The sequence below is a fragment of the Dermacentor variabilis genome, chromosome 8 (assembly GCF_050947875.1).
Source record: "Dermacentor variabilis isolate Ectoservices chromosome 8, ASM5094787v1, whole genome shotgun sequence".
In the NCBI taxonomy this organism is placed as follows: Eukaryota; Metazoa; Arthropoda; class Arachnida; order Ixodida; family Ixodidae; genus Dermacentor; species Dermacentor variabilis.
Window position 1 is genome coordinate 104,077,960 of NC_134575.1, and position 25,467 is coordinate 104,103,426.

At 46.3% G+C, this 25,467-nt stretch overlaps 1 protein-coding gene across 1 annotated transcript in view; it reads left to right on the forward strand.

Annotated features, from left to right (window-relative positions):
* LOC142591514 (4-pyridoxate dehydrogenase-like) overlaps positions 1 to 25,467 on the forward strand; it is a 68,735-nt gene that overhangs the window by 22,549 nt on the left and 20,719 nt on the right. Inside the window, exons 4-7 of the mRNA XM_075703836.1 lie at positions 2,032 to 2,166; positions 3,458 to 3,579; positions 14,725 to 14,892; positions 16,687 to 16,831. Of these exons, the coding sequence (XP_075559951.1) occupies positions 2,032 to 2,166; positions 3,458 to 3,579; positions 14,725 to 14,892; positions 16,687 to 16,831 (570 nt within the window). The remainder of the gene's footprint in view (positions 1 to 2,031; positions 2,167 to 3,457; positions 3,580 to 14,724; positions 14,893 to 16,686; positions 16,832 to 25,467) is intronic.

Sequence of the window (25,467 nt, forward strand, 5' to 3'; positions counted from 1 at the left end):
GTTCTTCGCATGATATATATATATATATATATATATATATATATATCTTCTTGCTGCTACCTTTATTTCATAATATTTCTTCTTTCCAGTATCATATAGTCGCCAACAGCTGGACAAAAATAACTGCAGTTGGAAGGACCGACATCATCCCCATTCAATAAACAGTGTGCGTACTGCATACCAGAAAACAGCGCAGCAGTAAACATGGTTCAAATACATCGGTCTTAGTTGACCTCATTCAATTTACAATCACGGAAGCTAGTGAGGATTCGGTAACTATGTGAATATGAGCTACGGGAGAGCAGTCCCGAGTCTTCGAAGACGTACATCTACGGCAGAACCTTCACATATGCGACCAAAGCACTGTGTAGCAGACATCCAGGAGCGGCTGCAGGCTGTGCCGTGCTCGAGAAACTTTAGCGGTTGACCTGGCGCTATACACTCTCGCAGGAACGGGTTTTAAGACAATAGTTTTTTATGCCTCCTTCCATCCCCTGTTTTCGGGGTTCGGGTGTCTCGCCTCTAAGCGCCTTGTGAGCACGTACGTAGTGTTTTCATATCGAGTGCAAACTCCACACACACAGGCCACCCGATAAGCGCCAGTCGCGTTAGTATAGACACCTGCAACCAAAGCAGAATAGGAACAGAGGCGTGAACAGATAAGGAAAGCAAAAATAAAAATAAATATGTACGCCACTTTTTAATCATCGTCACTATCGTCTTTCTCTCCGTCGCCAGAATTCCATTGCCGCAATTCTAACGCCGTTGTGCGAACATCGTAATCTACGTCACGGTCTTCCAATCGCCGTCACATGAGCGCTTGCACCACACATCGTTGCGCAACACTTCAAACTTATATCGAAAAGTTCTTGCTAGACGGAGGTAATCATTGTCAGTTAATTTTGACTCAATATTCTGTTAACTCCGAATAATGGTGACTTGCACCGTGAAGCGCGAACGTACTTGTGCTTTACTTTTGTGCACCTATTTACTCATGCCAGTGGGCACACGCATTGGATTCATTATCTTGTGCATTGTTTGTGACTAAGCTCCTCAAAAATGCAATGCGAAGCCATTACTGCCATACGTCACCCTTACAGTTCGGGCCTTCAAGGATGAGCTTTAACAGCAGTATCGCTAAGAGTAGCAATGCCACAAGAGTGAAAAAGAGACGCAACGTGCACTGAGTCCCCGACTCCATTGGATGACCTTATACTAGTACAAAAGTGGTACAATTAAGCAAAGAAATGTAACAGTAATTAGTTACAGAATACCAATAAAAATTGGAGGACGCTTATGCTTCGCCATTAAGAGTGGAATGGGATAGCATTCAAATATCCCTAACTGCTTCTCACACTTCCCGGCAACTGGAGCGTATGTAACCGTAATGTTTACCGGGAAGCGCTGACCGCGAAAGCTATGCACGAAGGCGAGTTTTCTGGTAGAAACAGGGCATCTAGCGACGGAGGCGAGAGCCAGCTGGAGGTATAGCAAGCAGCCGGGCGCACCGCTCCATGGTCCCAAAACACCCGCACGCGCGCGCGAACGGCGGATGCCGCAGCTGGTTTGTGAATGGCAGGAACGCTGGAAAAGGGGTTCCTGTGAGCTTTCGCGTAACATAATTATGTTTTCTCTTATAGTCAAATTATAGAGCTCCCATATCTTTAGGTTGCGTGTAAGTGTTAGTTTACGGTTTTTCCACGTATTTTAGCTTGATCAGTTCACTTAGTTCTGTAAATTACTTGGGTCACATGGACTGCCTGGGTGTGGGTGGTTGGCAAATATTTTCGCCGTTGTCGGTGACACTGGCTCCTTAATGCTATCGCATTAAAAATGCATTACGCTATTAACACAAATGACTAGAAAGCTGAGATCATTTCTCATATTAGGTTGATGCAGACATGCTGTTCCACTAAAATATAGCTACTGTCTAGAATGTTGGGTTGAGCAAAATACCATAAGTTGATCACCTTGCCGGGTGATATAGGAGTCTTCTCATGTTTAAAAGATATCCTCTTTTGTTACGAACAGAGTTCTATCGTGGCACCGATGGTGAAATACCCGTGACGTATGCGAACACACAAACACGTTTGAGCAAAGCATTCCTGGAAGCTTGCGAGGAAAATGGCTACCCTGTCATCGACTATAACGGAAGATCTCAGGCAGGTAAGCTCATTTACGTAGACTGGGCCTGGTTGCTGAAAATAAGAATCCAATGCCTCTCCACAATTAAAATTTGTCGATTGCCATTACCTGCATTTCTGAAAAAACAAAAAGGTATTGAAGTATAAGGGTTGGACCACACGTTCAGCGTTGGCTTCAGCGGGCGTCTAAGTGTGAAAAATCGACTATTTTTTTGCTGTCCAAATGCAGAATTCCGCTGGTCACATCTGCGAAAACTGATGCATGAAGAAGGGCCTGCAGAGGCGCAGAATAATACGTGAAGAAAATAGAGGAAAGTATAGAGCCACAAGCAAAATAACGACTGACTCTTTGGCACGTTGGCGGCATTTACAACAGCAACTGTCCGCGCAATAAACTCGAGACATGCGCAGGGCACACCATGAATCCGTGGTAACTACTGGGAAGGATATGCCATCGTGCTGTCGTGGCGTTTTGGTTAGTGAGATGTTAGAAATTTGCCAGGTTCCAGCCATACTTCGCGGGCCAGTATGAAGGCGTTTATAGAAATTTACATGATTCTCCCTTCCAGCTGTGCACGCAGAAACCTGTCAATTACAGACTATGACGTCGCTCACGCGGTCCTTCTCTTGAGAAATGTCTGCAAAGGAAAGCTGGAAAATCCTGATTGCTCGGAGTAGTGCAATGTTCGAAGCTTTTTGTCTAGGAATATCGGTCGCTTTTTTCCCACAATTACACGCCAGCTGACGCGGTACGTGTGCTCGGGCCTTCAGTCGGGAAAGTATTAGATGAGACAATCAACGTGGAAGATATCATCAAACTTCGATTTTTTGATAACGTTGTCCTATTTAGTTGGAGTGGAGACGAGCTACAACGAATGATTAACGGCCTTTCCGGTTAACGTTTCATATTAGGTTGGAGAAACAACAGGTACTTGAATAAGGTAGTATTTATATTCTGGTGAAATAGCAATGTGTTATTGGCAAGCAGTTTCGTCAAGCTCAGTAGAGTCGATAAGTGGGTTGGTTGATACGCTTTCATAATGAATAAGACGGGGGCCGCCCGGGAAAAGCGCAGAACTGCAGGAGCTGCTCAAGCGTAAAATGTACCTGGGCCAGTTTGTCAGATGCAAACGCGGATCCTGAGAAAGAAATTTGGAACGACTAAGAATGGGTTCGCAGCGCACACGGTAGACGTTCCCAAATCATAAACATCATTTTGATGAAAGACAAAGGTAATCGCAAATAGTGGCAATAACTAGCGTGATAATAAATTGTTAATGACTTCTGTGGTGGCTTCACGTGTGTTCTTGCAGGTTGCTCTAGACTGCAAGCCAATACGCTCAAAGGTGAGCGCTACAGTGCCAGCAGGTCCTTCGTCACGCCAATCCTCCACAGAAAAAATCTGCACATTTCGCTGCGGAGCCGGGCAACGAAGGTAAATGAAAAAAAAGTAAAGCCAGTTCCAGGCAGTGAAAGCTTTCAAAGCTGCTAAGCTAGTGGTCGTTTCCTGAAGTTTGAACTCGTGTTCAGCGCGATTTTCTTTTGTCTCATTGTCGTGTGACAACGAGCTTTTTCTCTCGTTGACTTCGTTTTGCTAGAATCGAGCTTCGGTTCCGGATGGTGCACAGTGTTCATTTGCGTAAACTTGTGATCATACCACAGTCTGCCCCACACGTTGCAACCGTGGCCGCACTCACAGTCGAGGAATTCTCTCGTGAACCGTCCGTCGGCACTCACCGTGGGAAGAATCTCTTTGCGTCGACATCTCTCCTCGGTTTCCTACTATAAAAATTGGGGTTAGCTTGCGTCCACCGACACATGCCCGGCACTTCCCGTTCTCGATCCTCGGCGGTAGCGGCTTCCCTCCCCTGGCGCTTTGCTTGCGCATTTCGCTTTCGAAGCTCGAGATTTGCGCGAAGTCGGTGCTGCCGCTCTCGTATAAGCAACTGCGGCTGCTCGCGCCAAGCGTAGTACAAGAGGAAAGACGGTGCGCGCTGGCGAAACACCTGCTCCTACAACCCTCTCTTCCCCCCACCCCCGGAACGCCCTCCGATTGGTGGGCTCCCATCCCGGTGGGGCCCCGGATGGATGTATGCATGGATGTTACGAGCGTCGTCTTTAGAACGACGTGGGGGGTTGCACCACTAAGCTCTTGCGATTATACTGCCTAATGTACAGAACAGAAAAAAAGAAGAAAAAAACACGCTGAATTCCCATATACGAATTTTCTGATCCTCTATTGTGAACTTTGTTTTTGTACGTCTACGTTTTTTGTCGTTTCCCTAATTTCTTTTTCCGCCAATCTTCCAATCACCTCTTAATTCGATTGCTCATTACTATTGACTGCCCATTGACTTCCCGTTGTTGTCAGTATAGCCATCTAGATCCTGTTTGTGGGTATTAATGTCACCTAATAGGATAATTTAGGCATCATTCCCAAAACCCTGATATCAGTACTTAGGCATTCCACTAACTCTCTATTGTCCTCTGTGCAATTATTTCCGGTCCACAAGCACGTTACGGCCACCCAAGATTTCTTTCCACTCATTGTACCTGACAACCAAACATGCTCTTGATATTTTGAATTTACTCTTTTCCATTTGGCTCCCTAATGGATGAGCATTCCGAATCCCTCTACCTTTCTTTCCGATTTAGTTCTGTTGCACCCTTCCCAAACACAATTCCACATCACTGGCGTCTCTTCCGAGTCTCTAAGTTGGTTTCTGTGAACGCATACACCCCTATTTGTTCTCCATTTAACTACTCCTCCATCTCTGCCCACATTTACTTTCTTCTGCCGCCCTGCACGTTAATGCAGCCTATTGCGTGGCGAGCTCTCTCTCTCTCTTGCTTTCCTCCTCTTTCTGTTATCGACGGCGATGCCCTTCTGAGGTTCCCCTAGGGGACATTCTTCATTACTACCTACTCTTGACTCGTGAGCGCCCGTGGGCCCCCTAAATGAAGCAACAGCGCGACCACCAAACCGCCAGCCCACTTCTCGTCCAAGCTTGTAATTGAAGTGGATCCTGTCTCGTTCAAAACCACCGCACCTTCTTACTTCGACAACCTCGAAACCTTTCTCTCGGCTCATTTTCCATATCGCCTCATTATCAGCCACTACAACTCTTTGTACGTGACTGTGTCGTACAGGCACCTCCTGCACTCTGCGCACCACGATCTGCAACTGAGGGGACAGCTCGTGCAAGTCGTCTACCCCTTTCATCATGCGCTGGGCTAGTCCTGTCCCTTTCCGGTTTAGCACATCATTTAGCCCACTTGCTACTATGAGAAGGTTGCGCACCTGGGCGTTTTCCGGGAGCTTTGCTTTTGCTCACTCCATGACAGAACCCAGTGTCCGCTCTCGAAATGTTCCTATCACCCCTCTTTTATTGCCCTTCACCCTCTCCACAATCGCTTCTCAGCACCTAGCCAGGTTCAAGTCGCCGGCGATTTCACTCTTTCCTACGTCTCCCTGCTTCCCTTTGTCCTTTGCCGCGTGATTTCGACTTGACAAGGCGTATTGTCCCGTGCGCTCCTGCTTTCTTTTTTGTTTGTGGTGGCCTCGATGTAGGTGCTGCACTTTCAGCTACCCTCCCCCCACATTGCACGCATTTCACGTCCTTTGCTGACAGTGCCTCTCCTGTCACGTTGGGAGTCTCCGTTCCATTATCACGACCATTCTCGTTCACAATTGCGGCCCTGTTCAGCCTTTCGTCGGCTGCTTGAAGTCTTTTTTTCCACTACCTTCCGTGCATCACGCTCCATATTTAGCTCATTTTTGAGCTATTCAACCTGTTTCGCGAGCTCATCTTGGAAAGTCTCCATTCTCTTCGACCTAGCATGGACATCACAGTGTCTGCCGATTGACTCGATTGCCTCTCCGTTATCATCAATCCCCTCGTCTGCCTTTAGGAAACCCCCGCACGCTGTTCACTTTCCCGGCTTTTGCTAATGCAAATACCGAAGCTATCAGAGCGCGTGCCTTTTAGAAAAAAACCGCTGGGCACAGAAGTTAAATACCCAAAATGCCAGAAAGTATTTCTCACCAATGTTTTACAAGCAATCAATGCCACCCGGACTTAAGGTATGACACGTGTTCGCACGTGTTCAACCACGCGGCCACGCTCTCACTTTCCTACCTAACTAATATTCCCGATACTAAAGCACACACAGTGTAACGACTAGTAGCTATTAGTCTTTCCATATCCAAGCTAATATTTGAAGGTTATGAAGACCTAATATACCACGCGATTGCACGTGTTGAAGCAAGTGGGGCGAAAGGACTGACTATCCTTACATGGAACACACTCGCGCACATGAAACAACAGAAAAAAGGAAACAACCCAATTATTTAAAGGCTAAAGAAATCATCACATCAAAAACAGAAACAAGATCAAAGAATGCACAAAAAACTTAGGATTTCTTTCCCGCCACGGAGCTCTGGAAAAACACATCCATCCGACACCACTCTCCGCTACGACCAGCCCGGGTGGATGGATGGATGTATTCTATGAGCGTCCCCTTTGGAACACGGCGGTGGGTTGCACCACCAAGCTCTCGCTGTTATACTACGTAATGTCCTACCTAAGTTAAATAATAAAACAATATGTACTCCCCAGACATAATTGCCTGACCCCTTATTGCGAAGTTTGCTTTTGTACGTCTCCATTTTTAGTCGTTTGCCTACTTTTCTTCCACCAATCTTCCAATCGCACCATCATCATCATCATCATCATCCTGGTTACGCCCACTGCAGGGCAAAGGCCTCTCCCATACTTCTCCAACAACCCCAATCATGTACTAATTATGGCCATGTCGTCCCTGCAAACTTCTTAATCTCATCCGCCCACCTAACTTTCTGCCGCCCCCTGCTCCGCTTCCCTTCCCTTGCAATCCAGTCCGTAACCCTTAATGACCATCAGTTATCTTCCCTCCTCATTACATGTACTGCCCATGCCCACATTTTTTTCTTGTTTTCAACTAAGATGTCATTAACTCGCGTTTGTTCCCTCACCCAATCTGCTCTTTTCTTATCCCTCAACGTTACACCCATCATCTTCTTTCCATAGCTCGTTGCGTCGTCCTCAGTTTAAGTAGAACCCTTTTCGTAAGCCTCCAGGTTTCTGCCCCGTAGGTGAGTACTGGTAAGACGCAGCTATTGTACACTTTTCTCTTGAGGGATAAAGGCAACCTGCTGTTCATGATCTGAGAATGCCTTCCGAACGCACCCCAGCCCATTCTTATTTTTCTGATTATTTCCGTCTCATGATCCGGATCCGCCGTCACTACCTGCCCTAAGTAGATGTACTCCCCTACCACTTCCAATGCCTCGCTGCCTATTGTAAATTCCTGTTCTCTTCCGAGACTGTCAAACATTACTTTAGTTTTCTGCAGATTAATTTTTAGACCCACTCTTCTGCTTTGCCTCACCAGGTCAGTGGGCATGTATTGCAATTGTTCCCCTGAGTAACTAAGCAAGGCAATATCATCAGCGAATTGCAAGTTCCCAAGGTATTCTCTAACTTTTATCCGTAATTCTTCCCAATCCAGGTCTCTGAATACCTCCTGTAAACACGCTGTGAATAGCATTGGAGAGATCGTACCTCCCTACCTGACGCCTTTCTTCATTGCGATTTTGTTGCTTTCTTTATGGAGGACTATGGTGGCTGTGGAGCCGCTATAGATATCTTTCAGTATTTTTACATACGGCTCGTCGACACCCTGATTCCGTAATGCCTCCATGACTGCTGAAGTTTCGACAGAATCAAAGGCTTTCACGTAATGAATGAACGCTATATAAGAGGGATGTTTATATTCCGCACATTTCTCTATCACCTGATTGATAGTGTGAATATGGTCTATTGTAGAGTAGCCTTTAAGGAATCCTGCCTGGTCCTTTGCTTGACAGAAGTGTTCCTGATTCTATTTGCGATTACCTTAGTAAATACTTTGTAGGCAACTGACAGTAAGCTGATCGGTCTATAATTTTTCAAGTCTTTTTTGGCGTCCCCTTCCTTATGGATTAGGATTATGTTAACGTTCTTCCAAGATTCCGGTACGCTCGAGGTCATGAGGCATTGCGTATACAGGGTGGCCAGTTTCTCTAGAACAATCTGCCCACATCCCTTAAACAAATTTGCTGTTACCTGACCCTCCCCAGCTGCCTTCCCCCTTTGCATAGCTCCGAAGGTTTTCTTTACTTCTTCCGGCGTTACCTGTAGGATTTCGAATTCCTCTAGACTATTCTCTCTTCCATTGTCGTCGTGGGTGCCACTGGTACTGTATAAATCTCTATAGAACTCCTCAGCCACTTGAACTATCTCATCCATATCGGTAATAATATTGCCGGCTTTGTCTCTTAACGCATACATCTGACTCTTTCTAATTCCTAGTTTTTTCTTCACTGCTTTTAGGCTTCCTACGTTCTTGACAGCATGTTCAATTCTATCCATATTATACTTCCTTATTTCAGCCGTCTTATGCCTGTTGATTAACTTCGAAAGTTCTGCCAGTTCTAGCTGTAGGGTTAGAGGCATTCATACATTGGCGTTTCTTGATCAGATCTTTCGTCTCCTGCGATAGCTTACTGGTATCCTGTCTAACGGAGTTACCACCGACTTTTATTGCACACTCCTTAATGATGCCCACAAGATTGTCGTTCATTGCTTCAACACTAAGGTCCTCTTCCTAAGGTAAAGCCGAATACCTGTTCTGTAGCTTGATCTGGAATTCCTCTATTTTCCCTCTTACCGCTAACTCATTGATCGGCTTCTTATGTACCAGTTTCTTCTGTTCCCTCCTTAGGTCTAGGCTAATTCGACTTCTTACCATCCTATGGTCACTGCAGCGCACCTTGCTGAGCACGTCCACATCTTGTATCATGCCAGGGTTAGCGCAGAGTATGAAGTCTATTTCATTTCTAGTCTCGCCGTTCGGGCTCCTCCACGTCCACTTTCGGCTATCCCTCTTGTGGAAGAAGGTACTCATTATCCGCATATTATTCTGTTCCGCAAACTCTACTAAAACTCTTCCCTGATATTCCTAGTGCCTATGCCATATTCCCCCACTGCCTTGTCTCCAGCCTGCTTCTTGCCTACCTTGGCATTGAAGTCGCCCATCAGTATAGTGTATTTTGTTTTTACTCTACCCATCGCCCATCCCACGTCTTCATAGAAGCTTTCGACTTCCTGGTCATCATGACTGGATGTAGGGGCGTAGGCCTGTACAACCTTCATTTTGTACCTCTCATTAAGTTTTACAACAAGACCTGCCACCCTCTCGTTAATGCTATAGAATTCCTGTATGTTACCAGCGATACTGTTATTATTCAGAAATCCGCATCCTAGTTCTCGTCTCTCCGCTAAGCCCCGGTAGCACAGGACGTGCCCGCTTTTTAGCACTGTATATGCTTCTTTTGGCCTCCTAACTTCACTGAACCCTATTATATCCCATTTACTGCCCCCTAATTCCTCCAATAGCACTCCTAGACTCGCCTCACTAGATAAAGTTCTAGCGCTAAACGTTGCCAGGTTCATATTCCAATGGCGGCCTGTCTCTTACTCGCCTCTTAATAATCTCTATTGCGGTCATGTTTACTTTTCCACTGCTCTCGCTGAACCCAAGGGCTTCAAGGAGGCCAGTGGTGCCTATATCAACGGCTGGGCAGACATCTTATGCGCCGCCGTTTTCCTAGCTTTACTGCAGCAAGCAGATGCTTCTTCCTTCTTATATCCCACTTTATAGGTGCGTGTTCTAAGGCGTCCCGATCTCCCTTAGAAAAGTAAGGAGCTTCCCTTTGAGTTATCATAAAATGTTTCTTTCCTAATTTCGGTTTTTCCTCTTAAGTGGTTACTCATGGCAGGTTTCTTTTCCATTGCTGCCACCCATGAGATTATTTCAGCCTCCCTGACTTTCCGCTTGACGTTCTTGGTTGCTGCATTGCCCACCCTACAGGCCGCACACTTGCTAGTAAGCTTCCTAGCTCATTTCCTCCACTTCGAAAGAATGTTTTTCCTGTACAGATACCTCAAAACTCTCCCAGCCAATTTACCTTCTTCCATATTCGTCAGTCGTTCTTCATAATCAATTTTACTGTGAGCTTCTCTCACTTCAAAATATGTCCAGCCCATATAACCCTGCACAGCTTCATTTGTATTTTTCACATGAGCGCCCAATGCGAGGCGACCCACTGACCTTTGGTTCGCATCGAGTCCTGATTGTACCCATGATTTAAAGCAAACTTTAATCAGAGCTAGAATCCCGCTCCTACCCTCGGTGCGCCCTCTGGCTATGAGCTCCTGAACCTGCCAACGTTCTTGACACCGGACGCCGGGCGGCGAAGATCCGGCTTAGAACAGCTCCGCTGTTAGAATAACAATGTTCTCGCAAGTTTTGAAGATAAAAAAAATTATTACGTAGGTTCCTCATTAGGCAAGATAATATCATTATGTTTCTCGTAAGGTTACCTCGTGAATTATTTCTGCGACAAACATGGCGCCTTGCAGACAACCTGGGAAAGGTTGTCACTCGAATCTTATTACGTGAGCACGAAGCTTGGTTCAACAACACTTAGTTGCCTTGCTTGCGTAGCATCAGATCAAAGGCACAGCTTAGATTCTTCAGGGATTTGCTTGGGGTCTTTATTTTCTGTGTACAGAAATGTGCACGTCGACATGGTGCATCAAAATCAATTAGGAAAAAATATACCACACGTCGCGTACATCTTGAGACACTTTTTTGGGCGTTCGCTGAAAATTCTAATGTGCAAGGAGTTTTAGTAAAAGGAGCTGGAAAGTGGATATGAATTTTTGCTCTTGATGTCAGGATGTCCTCGGCACCCTGAGACGAAGCCTCGGAGAACCCAATTGAGGACAAAGCTATTTGTTCCAAAGCGCGCACAAAACTTTAATGCAACTACTGTAAACAGAAACACATGGAATTTTAATGCAACTAATGTAAACAGAAACACATAGAATATGCACTAAATAGAAATTCACAACAAAAAACCAATACATTGAAAGCTAGAACAGTACCTACACCACGTGAGTTAGGGCATACCATAAGTGTGATCGCGCGCAACAGTTCGACGTGGAGAAACGAACGTGGGATCACGGAAGAAGCTCCGTTGTTCTCACGAAAATGTCGATGTGGTTGTTTGATCAACGAGCGGCTAGAGCGTAGCAGATCCGGCTTCGATATGGGACGCAGGTGGCCTGGCAGCACGCGTAGATGTTCTGGCCAGGCCCCCGCGCCCAAACTCGAGCCCGTATCCCGACTGCTAGTACTCTGCCAGCGGGCGCAGCAGTTCGCCGGCCTCGGGCAGCACTCCGTGATGGGATAGGTTGGCGACGCCTTGGAACGGAGTGGCGGATGGCCCTGGTCGGAAGAAGTCCTGGAGGCATCGGACCGGTATCCGAGGGTCCGTCTTCAGCGCCCGGTCCCACGGGCGATCTTCACCCTTGCGTCCCTTCCTGGAACTCTTCCCCGCCTGTGCAAGTGCGTCTTGCTTTTCTACCACTCTGTCGGATTTGTCTTTACCTGATTGGTGACCTTCGGGGTTCCGTGTTCATCGGTGGTTGGCCCGTGGAAGCTCCGTGGACTTTCCCGATTGGGTCACTTTCTTTTTGTTATATATTTTTGCACCGCACGTTCTCGTGCTTGTTGGTCTTCGACGTCGTAGCGTTCCATTCAGCACAGGATTCACCTCGTACCCCTAATCTTTATCGTCCTCTTCTTTTCGCCTCCCAACCATGGCACTGCTTCGCGCTCTACACAAATCACAAACGCCCCTTTTTGAAAGAAGCGTTTCTGATAGGAAAACTGCCACTCACTGCGCGCACATCTCACACATATGCTCTAAACACTCATTGACCATTTACGATAACGCACTGTCTAGTTCAAGGCAAAGTTTACAGAGCATACACAGCACATTGCTATGGTGGCTATAGACTGCGATTGCTACTCTTGTTGCTTGCTGTCTCAAGCATCTGAACAATCAACGATGTGAGATTGACCCTGCCCTCTAGTGCTGCGTAGCTTTGCTGACGGCATGAACATATCCAAAATATTCCTCCGTGCTGACTCTAATCCCCACAGTGCTTGGCTTGAGCAGCCCTGACTCTTGTGGGCTTGCTTTCTAAGCGACCCAGGCGAGTAGCTCTGTTGCACCACAATTGGCACCCAGCTTCGTGGGTTATTTTATCTCACTGTTAGACTTCGACGTAACCACAATCCTCCTGTAATCAAGACTGGATGCAAGCACGAAATCCAACTGGCCATGCAAATTAGTTGTAGATGGTACTAGCCGCCATTCTAAAATAAGTGCCGTGCAGGTTCGCAATAGCACACCCAACGCCACTATACCGCACTACGCCATACTGTGAACTTGGCCCTATGAACGTTTCTCATCTATAAGAAAACCGGCTGAAGCAGGCACGAGAGGTAGCGAAATATGCCACTGAGACAGAGCGCACTGCCTCGCAAGAAGAAAAGCGCCTGAATGAGGCGCCAAGCAGCGTGGCGCCACCTCTCAAGCCGACTAAAAACCTCCGTCGCGGACCTTGCGGATCATTGTCGTTCAATAGAGCACAGGCAACCCTGCCTCAGTGCCAAAATACGGACGTATGTAAGAGTCAGGATGAAGATTAATATGCAGAAGACCATTATAATGATGAATAACCGGGCAAGGGAACAAGAGTTCACGATCGCATGTCAGCCTGTAGAGTCTGTGAAGGAGCACGTTTACCTAGGTCAACTGATCACAGGCATTCCTGACCATGAGAAGGAAATTCACAGAAGAATAAAAATGGGTTGGGTCGCATACGGCAGACATCGTGAGCTCCTGATTGCAAGGTTACCGCTATCATTGAAAAGTAAGGTATACAATCACTGCATTTTACCGGTGCTGACATATGGGGCAGAGACTTGGAGACTGACAAAGAAGCTTGAGAAAGAGTTAAGGACCGCGCAAAGAGCGATGGAACGAAGAATTCTAGGCATAACTTTAACAGACAGAAAGAGCGGTTTGGATCAGAGAGCAAACGGGTATAGACGATATTCTAATTGAGATTAGGAGGAAATGATGGCGCTGGGCAGGTCATGTAATGCGCAGGTTAAATAACCGTTGGACCACAAGGGTGAGAGAATGGGTAACAAGAGAAGGGAAGCGCAGTAGAGAATGGCGGAAGATTGGTGCTGGGACGAAATTAGGAAATGTGCGGGTGCTAGCTGGAATCGATTGGCGCAGGACAAGGGTAATTGGAGATCACAGGGAGAGGCCTTCATCCTGGCAGTGGACATAAATTAAGCTGGTCATGATAATGATGAAGTGTATGGTGCTCTGTATCGCTCTTTTGAAAGTCGCTATAGGAAATTACAAAACACTTCAGCGTTCTACAAGTTACACCTTGAGTGATATTGTGAACAAACATCACGACCAACTCGGAAGCAATGTTTTTTTGTTACTTCTTTGGGCAGTAACTTGCATACGTAATGCGGTCCTGTACAAGGGCTTGGGGGATAGAGACCACATTTGCTTAACTTTGGCTGGTTGCCCGGCTGACCTCGTTTTGCCCTCGCTAGTTCACCAGATGTTCTCGTTTGAGTGCCGTGATAGCGGCTCTGGTTTTTCTTCAAGGTCATTTGAAGGTCGCCGACAATAGGACCTAAAAGCATTTCATGCTTCAAGGAAAAGAAAAGCAAATGAACTGAAAATGCTTCCTGCACTCTTTACGCCTTCGTGGTTAAAATGTCACTGGCAGTGACTACTTATGCTCACTTGGACATAGGCATTTCACCAGGAGAAGCTGCGAATAAAGTGCAAGCGCCACTGCCCATTTAGGACGTACGAACCACGTAACATATAAGTGAAAGTGCAGCGTGACTAACCGGTATCGTGGCAGAAGCAACATACCAGGTGTTTTCACTCGACCACTTGCCGAAGACAACTACATAGCTGTTGAGATTTCAATCAAGTTTTCCATCTGCCTAAAAGCTTGAACTGATCGGGCAGCCCTTATCAAAAGAAGTGCGCTAGTTGAAAGATGTATTACGAGCGAACTCTCTTGTTCGACCATTGTTCGTGGCTTCCAAGCTTCTATAATCCTTGTTCGTCTATTTTGTTAGCTTTTCTCTTGCAAGCACACGTAGTACACGAATAGACACACAAATATTTCGATATCCAACCCATTCCTCACTAACACCTTGCTATAACCCGCCTATACCTCGAATCTACCGTGCTGAAGAAGCATGTCAAGATATATTTCATTAGTTACCAAATGAAGCGCCCCACATTATTTCACAACATAATCATACATCTCACGTTCCCATCGGACTGGTATACTGCAAACTACTGTTACCAGATGGGCTTCTTCAAAATCATTTTAAGCCAACTGAGAGAAATCTATCGAATAAGCTTATTTAAGCTGCGATAAAGAATGTCTTGTATTTCTAATTACCCGCCATTTCATTATTCTTCCACTTCTGTTTGCCGTCTGCTGCGCTCACATTTCTTTTTGGAGCCCCTAAACCGTTACGCCAACTGTGTCTCTGCAAAAAAATTGAATGTGCCCTTTTCTTGCAGGTGGTTTTTCAAAACGAACGCGCCACCGGAGTACGCGTTCTCAAAGGTGGTTTGATGCACACTGTACAAGCTTCGCGCGAGGTCCTTATCGCGGCCGGCGCTGTCGGATCTCCACAGTTGCTTTTGCATTCCGGTGTTGGTCCTCGGTCCGATCTGGAGGAACTGAAGGTTTGTCTAAACAGGCTAAAACTTCTTCTAAGCGACCTGCCCACCAGGGTTATAAACAGCGCTTTGATCATAGAAGTCACCAGTAAGGAGTAAGATGGGGCTGACGCTAACTTGCCAAGTCATTTAGTGTCTCATAAGGCGTTAAAATGAACGTGCGTTGGGCGAGGGATGTTTAGAAGGAAGAAACTGGAGCAGTAGGGTACTGTAAATTTCACAAACATTTGTCAACGAACCATAAACCAATTTATCAGATCTATAACCCGGTTTATCACATTTATTGTATATGTCGACAAGACTAGCCTATTTTTCTCAGGTTTGCACCTGGCTACGCTTTTAAATCCAGCTAACGACGTACTTGCGCAATTAAATAGGTGGAGTTTAGCAAACTCCCTGTCCATAAGTATTGCGAAAACAAAAACAGTGATATTTCGCGCCAAGCACAAAACTATTAAAGTTGACATAAAGGTTAGTATTCATTTTTCTAGCATTGAAGTTGCGACTATCTTTAAGAGCCTTGGAGTTCTATTCTATTAAGACATGTATTGGAATTAGCATTTGGAGAGTCCGTTCTAAATTCTCACGGACTGCTGGGAGTTCTATCCAGGCTGCAGTTTCTTCTCCCGTCACACGTAAAACTTCCAATACAGAAAGCATATATATATATATATATATATATATATATATATATATATATATATATATATATATATATATATATATATATATATATATATATATCGTTTTTTCTACTTTATCCTGTTGCCACTTGATATGAGGCAAGATTACCTTGTACACTTAGTTAAAAGTCAGATTGCAGAAGAAAGCAAAGAGTAATTGTAAAGGCCCACGCCACTCCCACAGTAAGCATATTTGTGATTATTTCAGATTGCTACGTGCTGCCTTTTTTTTTTAATTATATACATCTCTTTTGATGAGCCGCTTCAATATAGGGGTTAAACCTAACGATTTATTTATCCCCCAACATGCATATTTAAGTTAATGAACCAATGTACATAAGACACGTACCATTCAAAGAAAACTGAGAAATTCATTTCTAAAGGACCGGTCTATGGTCAACAAATGATAAAGTGCATGTTACCGAGTATGCTAAACAACCTGCAATTCATTTAAAGAAAATTTGTCGCGTGGTTGTTGAGTTTCCCATTTGTCTTCTTTTATTCTTCGTTTGAGCTACTATTTTTCTGAATGTTTATACTGTGCTATGTAATGTTTATATTAGTGCATGTGCTCAAAGTATTTTCTGCAGAAACTTCGATTTCGATTATACTGGAACCGGACACCCCCTTGCTGCATCCTGCTGCCTGTGTTTTAAACGGAGTCTAGGCCTCCGTCAAGCCTTCTGTGACTTTTTTTGCCGACACCCCCCCCCCCCCGTATAATTGTACTCTTTAGTGCAGCACGTGGAAACAAAGTGACCTTTGAATGTGACATCTGCCCTGAATGCTGAATTGGTTCGATTATTCTAACGCTCGCAAACATCGGTCCACAAAGAGGAAAATTTCACTTGAACAGTAGGTTAAGATAGCTTCTGCCGTGGAATGCGTCGTTCGCTTGCTCCGACACATCTTTTGGTTGTGTTTTCAGATGTTTCTTTTTGTTTTATTTTTTAAATAGTGAAGAACTGACGATAGTAGCTACAATCTTACTTTAATTTTAAAAAGCTAAATATTTTATTCAGATGAGGCCGGTTGCTGCAAAAAAAGAGCAATCCGCGCTTAACATGCAATTGAACAGAAAGAACATGATAGTAACTTCTGTGGAAATCCCCCACAGATTCCTGTTATTGCTGACCTGCCGGTGGGCAACAACCTTCAGGACCATATGCACGTCGAAGGCATCTCTGGCACCCTGCGTCATCAAGACGGAATTAACCTTTTCCGGTTGTCCACGGTGACGGACTACATGTTCAAACGCTCAGGTGCGGAAGAATTTCCTTTGTGTTATTAATTAGGTATGTTAGTTGATTTCCTACGCTTACCTCTAACCAAGAAAAGTGAACAGCATTTTCCTGAGCAAGGCCTTTGCCTCTGTTTAAAGCAGAAGTTGCACTGTCCGTGTAAAAAAAAAGAATTACCAGAAATAATATTACATTGACAAAACATTCAATTACAACCATGCAATATTAGTCGTATAGTAATAGGTCATTGCATACCGCACTGGAGGCGTCATTACTATAAATAAAAAGCCAACATTACACACACACACATAGGACAAGATATCGGGCTGATGGTGGTAATTACAGAAGATCAGAAATTTGTACAAGTGATGATGATGTGTAGAAATGAAGAAGTAAGTCATGGGTCGCCCTCACATGATGTATATATAGCTTTAAGGCACACGGTTTCCAGCGATCCTGCCGTGGTGGCTTAATGGCTATGATGGTTCGCTGCGAAGCGCGAGGTCGAGGTATCAAATCCCAGCCGCGGCGGCCACATTTCGATGGGGGCGTCATGCAAGAACACCCTTGTCCCCTATATTGAGGGCATGTTAAAGCTCCCACGGTGGTCAGAGTGAATCCAGAGTCCCCACTAGTGCGTGCCTTATAATGAAATCATGCTTTTGGGGGGTAAAACCACAGAATTAAAATGCAGTTACCCGCATCTGTTCATATCATCTGTTTTCTGGTACGTTTCATACCATTTAAGTATCCTTTCTGGCAACCACATACCCCAACGCATCGGTAACCACGAAGCCGGCTACCCTGTCAGCTCGCAGGTCTACCCATGTTTATTTTATTTCTGTGAACTGCAAGAGACTGGAACAGTTTTCTCTGCCTACAATGTGCATACTGCTGACATCAGCAAATTCAAGGAAACTATCATCCACCTCGCCCGGTCACCTTCCTACCCCACTGACTCGCGTAATATTTGTTCATAATTAACATAAATAAATGTATATGTCAGAAGTTAGTGAGAACTTTGCAATAAGAAGAAAAAGATTTCCTATTAGATACCAAAAACCGCGTGATATTTTACAATATCTTTTAAGTCGGGACAATTTACATTTATTTAGGCTATTGATAGTATCGCATTTGATACTTTAGACCCATTGTGCGTAGTTTGAACACGAATTAGTTTACGTTGGAAACGATACTGAAGCTCCAAGCACGATTCATCGCATTGGAAATGACAAAGCTTCGTTCAGTGAATGCGCGCATAAACTCACTTTCTAAATTTTAACTGCGAATACTCGTTCTCCTCTTCGCCTGTTCATCGCCTTACTTAAAAGGCTGCCTGCTAGAAGGCATATCCATTTAACTTTTTTGGCCAACACTCGCACACGTTATCTGTCTCGGCACTCGTAATGTGCCACACACATTATCAGTGGCCAGAAGCTAATTATGAGCAAAAGGTTGCATTGACAATACGAATGTCTACTACTCAAATAATTAAGCAAAGCAATGTGCATTGTTTCAAATTATATTAGCAAATTTCGCGCCTGCAAGAGGTAAAGTAAAACATTACAGAGCTGAGTATGTCGAACCTAGAATGCAAACTGCATATTCTACCGGCGCATTAATGCATGACCAAGCTTTTAACAATTTCTGGACAGAAAAAGTCAGTTTCTTTTTCTTTCCAATAACAATCCTAAAAATTAATGACGTTTCCCTTCGTCAACGAGGGTGATGCGCAAGCGTACGGGTGCTATAGAGCCCACGATGCTATCGGCCTTCGGTGCGCCTAGACGCTTTCACAGACCGCATCGCAGATCGTATTCAAGACAGGGCTCACGCGGCCGCGCCATACGCAATAGCCGCCGGAATAGAAGGCACTGTTGTAAACATTGCCTTATGGTACGTTCACACTGAGGAATCCGGCGTCTACAGCGAATGGAATTCTCCTGCCGCCGAAAATCGCGTAGTTCACACTGCTTGCAGACAGCGCCGCCGGAAAGACATACAGCGCCATCTGCCCCATAAAGTGCTAACCTCCAATCAAGCGCGGGATATCCCGGATGTTCGCGCGGCTCGAAATTGCGCAGTTGTCTCCGCTCGCGTCGAGTTCGTGTGTTTATGTTGCGCGTCTCCACCATTACTTGGAAAGACAATGATGAACCCCGAGCAAGAAGAGGCAGTACTGCTCGGCCTGTTGGCAAGCACCTTTCTGGCGATGCATGACGCGCAGAAGCATTCGCCGAAGCTCGCGACCGAACATGTGCCACAAGTCGTCCTTCAGCACGTTGTCTTAGTGCTTCAAGTGGCGCTTATCGTAGAGGACTGGGTTGTTGCGCACCAGTTCGATGAGCATTTCGGATGTGGATGTCGCGGCGGACTTTGATGACTGCGACGACTGCGACATGACGTGAGACTCGGCCGCCATCTTGGGAAGTTCTGTTTCGCGCTCCCCGATTGGTTAGCGCGGCGGCGAGACAATCCGGCGGCAGCTGCCGCAAAAATCTGTACGGGAGCGATCGGCGCGGAAGGGGCTATTCCGGCGGATCTCGCCGCCGCCGAACTGGGTTCCGCCGAACTGGGCGCCGCTCCAGACGCCGAATGTCTCAGTGTGAACGGGGCATTACTATCTAAATTACCTAGCATGGTGTCAGCGTGAATAGGCTAATATCAACACTTCACAATCGATGACCGCGGACACTCACTATCAAAACGCTGGCGTGAGGAATTGAGGCAGCAGCACCGAGCGAAGTGACCGTCCTGTGGTCTATCGCTTCTAGGCTATGTGAGTGTTGAGAACACAGACCACGCAAAGCTACGAGTCGTCGGCCCACCTACACTGAGCCCCCAAAGCACATCACTTTCAAGATAAAGCCCTCGTAACAACGCGCAACTGCGCCTTCGGACAGTATGGTGGTACCGCTTACACGGTAGTACCGTTGAGTAGCCCATGGGGACATTGAGGGAAAGGGAGCGTTCTGCCATTCTTGACTGTGACCGCTGGCTCTTTGAGACGCTGTCGTTGAGACGCTGCGTCTCTGGTCGCAGCGTCTGCGATCAAAGTCGGTGGCGGGTGCTGCACGGGGTTCCGTACACGTTGCTTGAGGAAGTGGCGCTCGAAGTACCGGTTGGCATAGAGTTTCTCATTATAACACCTAGAGGGTAATCTGGCGCCACCGTCTATGGGAGTTTCTTAAGGGGGCACCATGCCGTCATGGGAATGACGGTATATGTGTCTGCGAGGCTCGTGTTGGCTGGTGTTCTAAGCGGCTTCGTCTAAAACGTGGATATGGCTACGCAACTAACGCGTTTTCAAAGTAAAATCTTCATAAAATGTTTCCATTCACGCATATTACATCTTTACTCACCCACAATGCATGACCAAGCGAAGAAAAGCAAGAACAGACGACCAACTGTTTCAAAGCGAGCGCGAACCTTGTCGTCTATCCTCCAACTTTAGTGGCCCGCTGATACTTTTTACGTAACATGTAGTCGTACGCACAATAACAAGTTCTCATAGTTAAAGAAAACATGTTTTCGCGTAATAATAAAGCTAAAACAGCTTTTCACGTGCTGTTTTAGTAGAAAATGAATCAGTGTGATAGACGGAACGGTACTTGCCAAGCGCGTCTTCAAGGTGTCCTGTCTCTACGAGAACGATGCCAATCCGAAGTCACAATACACCGGCATTCCCATGCATACCACAGCGCAGCAGTGTCAGATTTCCCTCCAGGTAATGTAGTGAGAAACTCTATGCCGGTTGGCTTCCGCGAACGAATAAGGCACAGTGGTAAGGGGGAGCACCCCTCCGTAACAGTGAAATGTGGTGCCGCAAATAACCACCTCCCCATGCGAGCTTGAGAGAGAGAGAGAGGATGAGGAGCAGGAGGAGGTGTAGGAGGAGGAGGAGGAGGAAAGGCAGGGAGATTAACTAGACTGAATCCAGTTTGCTACCCTACACATTGGGATGGGGAGGGGGGAGTGAAAGACGGACAGAAAGAGAACACTGTGCATATCGCACTTTCACATGCAATAAGTTAGGTGCAGAATTGAATAGAACATCTTGGAATAGTACGGGGTTGGTTCTTCATAAATGTTTTTGTTATCCATAATTAACAAACATTTCAGCAGCACTATTTCAGGCATATGCGTATCAGACTTAGTGCTAAAAGTGTTAGTGTAAATTGTATGAAGAACGCTTAAGTATTTTTATCCTCAAACTTCGGCGTTGTCCTTGCCTACAAGGCGAATTAAATGTGCAGACGAAATTTGCAGGAAAAGCGGAGCCAGCAAGAAAACCCAGGCGCGTTCCTAGTACGCTTGCATCGCGGCTTCCGACAAACACTGCCGATATCACGTGCGGGCCAGTTACGCTTGCACGGAAGAAGCTCTAGGACAATGCCCCCAAAAGAACTGGGCCCGGAGAGCTTTATTGGCGCTTATCAGATTCCTGAAGTATACAGCACTTCATGATAGAATTTGAGTGCCGCCTGCTTCCACTGTATAGCGTACGTGGTATTAATGTGAAAGCATTATATGCCACAATACGCAAAAATCTGGCGGCGTCGCCGGCGGCGTGACTGAGTGATGGTACCAAAAATGACCGACAGTGCAATGAGTAGAAGCACATCACAATATGCTCGGATTGACGTGGAATTTCACAGGGAGGTTCCTAAAAACAAAGTAAATTATTAGGTTTGCAAAGAAAATTTCGTACAATTCAGTCTAGGTGGAAATATAACCCAGGCCTCCGCTTCCCCGACGCGACCGCTGCTCCTCGGATCTGGCTGACTAAAGGTGTGCTTAGTACGAGCCTCACACGTCACGTCGCAGCCATCTCACTGGCTAAAGGTGTGGCCTAGTGTGTGCGTCATCGAGCACGTGACGGCACAGCCAATGGGGACGAGGAAGCGCCGCGTCATGAGTGTATAAAAGTATTGAACAAAGTAAAATTATTTCACAAAAAGGACTACAATGCTTTCGCCTTTCCACAAGTAAGCAATCTTAAGAGTTCCTGCCGAACTTTTACGACTTGTGCGGATGACTCCATGGTTGAAGGATCTCACGAGTTTCTAGGTAAAGCGTTGGCCCAGTGGTCTATAGAGCTTGACCAGCAGTGGAGGAGGGCCTAAGCAGAGACAATGTGACGTAAAGAATAACAATGTTTAACTACAGCGCTACGTCAGAAGTGGTCACCTAAAGCTGCTCAACGAGGAGGGAAGGCGGACACTTTCAGCTTCTGCTTGAAGGCCAATGGCAATAAAATTTTAATTAGGCTAAAATGACTATATATACACAGCACATGCTGTGAATGCAGTTTTGACATGCCGCTGGAGTGGTAAGTGTAATTTTATTAACAGCCTTCAAATAGCGTCTAAGCAGACGACGCGTGCACTTGGCAGTGAACGGTAGTGAAGCGCATGCGGTGAAAGACGTAGAACCCAAAACGACTGCATATTTCTTAGATGTACCTCGGCATTTCGCTCGGTCAACATGTGCAGGTTGACGAGTGTCTCTCTTGGCGTGTATTGTCGCTGTGCACGTGATTTGAGTTGTTGCAAGAATGTCGACGTGTTGCGCGGTCGTCTGGTACTCGAGAGCATATTGGAACACGAGCTTTGCATGCGCAGTACACAACGATTCACTGAGGAAGGCATAACACGTCTCTCCTGCCCCAGCTTTCAGGGCGCATGCGTGCCCCGCGCCGCAGCTGGCAAATGCGACGTGATCGAGCCAACGCGCAGAAAGCATGTAAAGTGCCCTTGACGAACCTGCACAGGCTACAATTAGCGAGCACAGTCGCTTACCCGTGCGAGGTACGCTTACTAAATGCCTTCTCGGGTTGAATAAAAGTGCGGTAAGACACGATGGCGCAGGGAAAGCACAGGTCAGTTGAATTCAAGGGCGATATTTAAGAGCGATCTTTTCCCGTGGTACGTCATTTTTAATTTTTTTTCATGCCTCCCTACATCATACGCCTCGAAGTAGACGGATGAAAGTCTTTGTGACACAGCGTCAGAAGCGCTGTCAGCAGGAAGCGCTGCGAGAAAAGAATGCGCTATGCGATGGCCATGGTGTATACATGCCGGAATGCGATGCCGCCAGAGCGGAAGAGACGGAACAGTAGCAGGCCAGGCTTCCGACTTACCCAGCCTTGACTTTACGTTCACTTTGCGCCAAGCCCTCGGCCGAGCCTCGGCTACTTTTCATTCTTCACTGGCGGTAGTTGCCTGTCCAGACGTCTCGTTCCGAACAACTCTCGGTGGTCAAGATCGCTCAGGCTAAATGGGTGGATGTTGTCCGTGATTTCTAGCGCGCTAGCCTGCGGCTGGGGAAGTCGGATACGTTATGTCGGCGACGGCCAAGATCGCTATAATGTGGTCATCTGTATATTTCACTCCGCTAAACGCTATCCGCTGCAAGGAGGCGATCAGCGTCCGCATCGCCAGCGCACAAGCGCGCGGAAAGCGAGTGCCTTGTTTGTTGAACGCGCCAACTCGGCACGCTCGCTTCCGCCAGGCTAGCACACGATGCACTCTGCTACAGCGGCTCTGGCGTAAGATGGGACAGGATATTTAGCGCCCCCTTTTCGAAGACGTTGAGCAACTGCGCCGTGTGTGTATCCCGTCCGCACCACGCCGGACTATATCCGCGCCCGTAGCTCGGTCGCGCAATTTGCTCTTCATCTTCGAGTGAAGACAGAACGCACCGATGCTCTGCTCGTTGAATGTAGACGAGAACAAACAGGAAATCGGCTTGACTCGGAGAATAATAATAAATCGTATGGAAAAGACATAACGGGCTCAGCGCACGATGCCCCAAGAGCGGCAAATAGCTCTGTGGCTAGCGTGCGAGACCTTTTCGCGGATACACGGCAACGGTACAAGCGAACGAAGCAGCCTACCCGGCCGCTGGTTCTCTAGAGTGTAAGTTCTGCTTCACTTGCGTCCAGTGCTAATAGTGCCGGTTTTTAGTGCGAAGCATTCTTTGCCAACACCAGCTGCCTTGAGTGTATCTGTCTACCGTTAAGATCGCAACATAGCCTGAACTCTTTTTCAAAAATCCGCAGCAGAAAGCAGACGCCCGTCTTCTACACCGGTCATTCCCAACCTTCTTTTTTTTCTTACTTTTTAGAATGAAAGTCCGGCGGGGGTCAACCTATATTTCCGTTCTTATGCTATCTATCTATCAAGTATTATAGCCATCTGCCTAAATACCTACTAAGCTATCTAGTAATCCATTTAATCCAATCTAGCTTACGGCCGACGCTTGGTGCATGCCCATGCTTGCTTCCACCGCGATGGCGTCAAGTCAGTCTGAGGGTTAAAACCCCTTAATTATTTGAAAGTACGACACACTCCTCCCCTTGGCGCTTTCGCCCTCGATTCTCCTCGCACGCCGGCTGCTCGCGCTGAGCACAGCAAGCTTTTTCTCCTTGACTTCCGCGGACGGGCTGCACCACTCGATGAAGATGCATGATTTCGGGCCTGTTGTGTGCCCCAGTAGTGCAGAAAAGTTTGAAAAATGGGGATAACAGCATCGGAAATGTTGACGGTAACGTTCAAGAAGTGGTTGGTTTCTTCTTCAAGCCATATAAATTTGGCAAATATTGACGCATATGGAACATTGAGGCGAGTTCAGCACTCCAGACTATTTTGCTGCCGCATTATAAGATGATTTACTTTGGGCATCTGATAAAGTTTGTTCGTGGCAATGTCTATCTCTCTGTACCTGGCCTTATTTCTTGCCTGTCCGCGCATATGCATCTAAGGTATTATATTCAACGTGCCTTCTTGTAATTAATTAGACGTAAGTGCATCTTCCGTCCGTATGCTTGTCTTCTCAATGTGAAAGTAGCTTTTGCACTGTGGTCGCTAAACTGAATAGGACGGTTAATGGCGAGCAAGCGTCCGCTATCATGTGAGCACGCCCTGCAAATTGCCTTTATCCGTGATAATACCAAATAATAGTCGTCACCCACTCATACGTGCGTGGCCGCCCAATTCAAAGCATATTCAAGGAGTAAAAAAAAAACGTACCATGAGGAATAGCCAGTGCTCATGACCCGCAATACCAAGCGTATGCTTGCCGTTAAATTTTTAGGGCTGGCATTCATTGCACCTAAATGACTAACGCACACATCGAAGTAAGCTGGAAAGAAAGCTCCTCTAGAAGCCGCTATTTCGATTTTCACTAAAACGGGCAATGGATATAAACAATCACGAAAAGTGCGATCAAGAGGCTGTATCTTCGTACATAATTGTTCACAGCTGAAAGTAGAAACCATGGTGCTGCATTTCGGACTAAATAACTGTAGACGATGTGCGAAGTCATGGACTACCTGCAAAATATTCAGCCTACTGAGAACAACCCCATTTTCGTGCAACATACAAATTTACGCAGCAAACACACTGATGAGCAGACCGGAAGAATTAAATAAAGGCCGCATTAGGGGATGCTTTGATACGAGCAATGAGAAACGTACCTTACCTCGAAAACAACACTGTTGTTTGTCGGAACAAAGTTCTTGCCGCCAATCATGTGCGGCTGCCGGTTCTTGCGCAAGCTGTCACGCTTTCCTTGTGGTATCATAAAACGAACGAAGACACTCTACTGGAGTTCTCCAATTCTTCGTAAGCATACCCCCAAATTTAGGTCGGCCC